Source organism: Myotis lucifugus, unplaced genomic scaffold (assembly GCF_000147115.1).
Source record: "Myotis lucifugus unplaced genomic scaffold, Myoluc2.0 scaffold_90, whole genome shotgun sequence".
Classification (NCBI taxonomy): Eukaryota; Metazoa; Chordata; class Mammalia; order Chiroptera; family Vespertilionidae; genus Myotis; species Myotis lucifugus.
The window spans coordinates 763,409-766,406 of NW_005871138.1; the positions used below are offsets into that span (position 1 = coordinate 763,409).

General features: G+C 56.8%; 1 protein-coding gene across 1 annotated transcript; it reads right to left on the minus strand.

Annotated features, from left to right (window-relative positions):
* Positions 1 to 2,086: 2,086 nt before the first annotated feature.
* Positions 2,087 to 2,788, minus strand: DNAJB8 (DnaJ heat shock protein family (Hsp40) member B8). The gene has a single exon (XM_006091308.3). It carries the CDS (start codon positions 2,786 to 2,788, stop codon positions 2,087 to 2,089), a length of 702 nt encoding a protein of 233 aa, XP_006091370.1.
* Positions 2,789 to 2,998: the final 210 nt, after the last annotated feature.

Genomic DNA, 2,998 nt, shown 5'->3' on the forward strand with positions numbered 1-2,998 from the left:
TCTCCCCGTGTACCCTGTGTTCCCCCCGCCACCAGCCAAACAAACTGCCTCGAAGGATGCCCACCACCCCCCTCAGTGCCCACACTAGAGTGTCACACCCCAGAAGCCCGCCCTGATTCTGAAGGGCTTGCCCTTCCCTCAGGGTCCCCGAGTGCCACAGAGGCAGCAGGAGCCTTCCACCCTGAAACTGTCCCCTGGGGCCTGAGCAGGCCCAGCTCCCTGTCCCATCTCCTGCTCTGGCACCGACTTCCTCCCAAACAGTAGGGCCCTTATTTTGTCCCTGCCTGGAGTCATCACACATGCCCCAGCACCCCAATACTCACACACATGGACACACACACACCACACCCACACTTGACACATACCCACCCCCACATCACACAAACCTCACCACACACATGCCGCACCCATACACACACCGTGCACACATCACACACACACAGACACACACCACACTCACACACATCACGTCACACACACTTCACACACCAAACCCCTGTACCGCATCACACACACACCACTCATACATACCACACTCCAGCTCATACCACATCACACACACGACACACTCACACACACCACACCACATCACACATATCGCCACCCCCACATATCACATCACACACACTTGCACACATCCTACTACACTCACCGCCCCCCACAACACCCAGAGACATTTATTCTCCCAACAGATATGTGCCCTGCCCTTGGTGCCAAGGCATGGCTCTAGAGCAGCGGTTCTCAACCTGTGGGTCGCGACCCCTTTGGGGGTCGAATGACCCTTTCACAGGGGCCGCCTAAGACCATCGGAAAACACATATATAATTACATATTGTTTTTGTGATTAATCACTATGCTTTAATTATGTTCAATTTGTAACAATGAAATTGGGGGTCACCACAACCTGAGGAACTGTATTAAAGGGTCGCGGCATTAGGAAGGTTGAGAACCACTGCTCTAGAGGCTGGGGACACAGTGAGGGACAAACAAGGGCAGGCCCTGCTCCCTAGCTCCTCAGGGTGATTGAGAGGCACACATCTAACACAGATGGAGACGTAAGGGCCATGGAAAAGCAGGTGAGGGGGCCGGGAGAAAGTAGAGCAGGCAGGTGGGGAGCTAATTCAGAACAGGGGTGTCAGGGCAGGACTCCTTGAAGAAGCAATGTTTAAGCAGAGGCCTGAAGCTGAGTGGACATTCACGTGGGAGACAGCCTGTGCGCAGGCCCTGAGGCTCCCCGGCATGGGGTGCAAGGAAGGGACAGAAGCAAGGCCAGGATGGGTGCAGTTCAGAGAATGAGGGTTGGTGGGAGTGAGACCAAGAAGGTGGGCAGGCCAGGTCCCCAGGGTCTCGTGATGAGGATGAGGCCTGAGGTCTTTATGCTTAGAGCAAAGGGTGTCACTGAAGGTTTAAAGCAAGGTGGGTAACATGATGCGGTGTGGGCATTAGCACAACACCGTGAAGAATCCCTGTGAGGGGCGGGAAGTTGGGGCCAAAGCCTGGTGAGGATGATGTCACCACACTGGCGTTAATAGTAGGTGTGGAGCCTGGCCGGCGTGGCTCAGTGGTTGAGCATCGACCTATGAACCAGGAGGTCATGGTTCGATTCCCGGTCAGGGCACATGCCCGGGTCGCAGGCTCGATCCCCAGCGTGGGGCATGCAGCCGATCAACGATTCTCTCTCATCATTGATGTTTCTCTCCCTCTCCCCTCCTCTCCGAAATTAATACAAACATTTTTTTTTAAAATAGTAGATGTAGAACACAAGGTTGGATTGAGATGGATCGATGGTCATGACATTTATCAACTGACGCGATACAGATGAGAGATGATAAATCACCTGCAGAACCACCCCTGCATCCTCCCATCCCTGCCCCCAACAGCGGGATTTGGGAGGCGGTGCCTGCAGCCCTGAGGCCCAGGCCCCTCTGCACATCCACTTGTGCTGGAGCCAGCGCTGCGCAGGTCTACGTAGATGCCCCCACCCCAAAGCCAGGCCAGCTGATTCGATGCACTCACTTGGAACGTTTATTAACCATCAGCCTGCGGTGGCGGTCAGGCGGTGGGTGCAGGACTTGGGTGGCCATGGTTACTTGCTCTCCACTCGTTTAAGCTGCTCCTTGCCGTTGATGGTCACCGACTTCAGCTGCCCATCCTCTTGCACTTCCACACGCTCCTGCCCGTTCTCCACGATGCGCTTGGTGGTGACCCTGTGTCCGTTAACCAACTCGGTGGACGACATCACTGACTTGAACCCTGAGCTGCCAGAGCCAGAGCTCCCAAAGGAGGTGGATGAGAAGGTGGTGCGGGTAGCGCTTCCCCCGCGGCCCAGGTTGTCGAAAGCGGAGAAGGCCTCCATGAAGGCTGGGAACTCACCGAAGCAGTTGGAGAAGGCGCCCCTCAGGCCATGGCCCTGGCTGGCACGGTCGCTGTTGAAGGGGGCGACCCAGAAGTCAAAGGAGAAAGGATCCAGGCCACCAAAAAACTCGCGGAAGATGTCCTCGGGGTTCCGGAAGGTGTAGCCGCTGTCAAAGGGGCTGTTGCAAGGGGTGCTGGCCCCACCGCCGGCCCCGCAGCTGTCACAGCCCGCCCGGTCGTATAGCGAGCGTTTCTTGGAGTCGGACAGGACCTCGTAGGCCTCGGACACCTGCTTGAACTTCTTCTCAGCCTCCTCTTTGTTGTTAGGGTTCTTGTCAGGGTGCCAGCGCAAGGCCAGCTTCCGGTAGGCCTTCTTGATGTCCTCCGGGGTGGCACTGGACTGTACCCCCAGCACTTCGTAATAGTTAACCATGCTGGAGGGGGAGTTGGGGCAGAGGTGGGTGAGAAGGTGAGGTGGGCCCAGGGGCCCAGGTGATTAGGATGGGTGCGGAGGAGGCAGCAGCTGGTGTGGGTCCCTCAGCAGGGGTCTTGCTGGTTCTGGGCGTGGCTCTGCCCAGCGAGTTTACCCTTTCATACTAGCATCTTTCAGGGACAGGTGGACACCTCCACTGAAAGGGGGAGG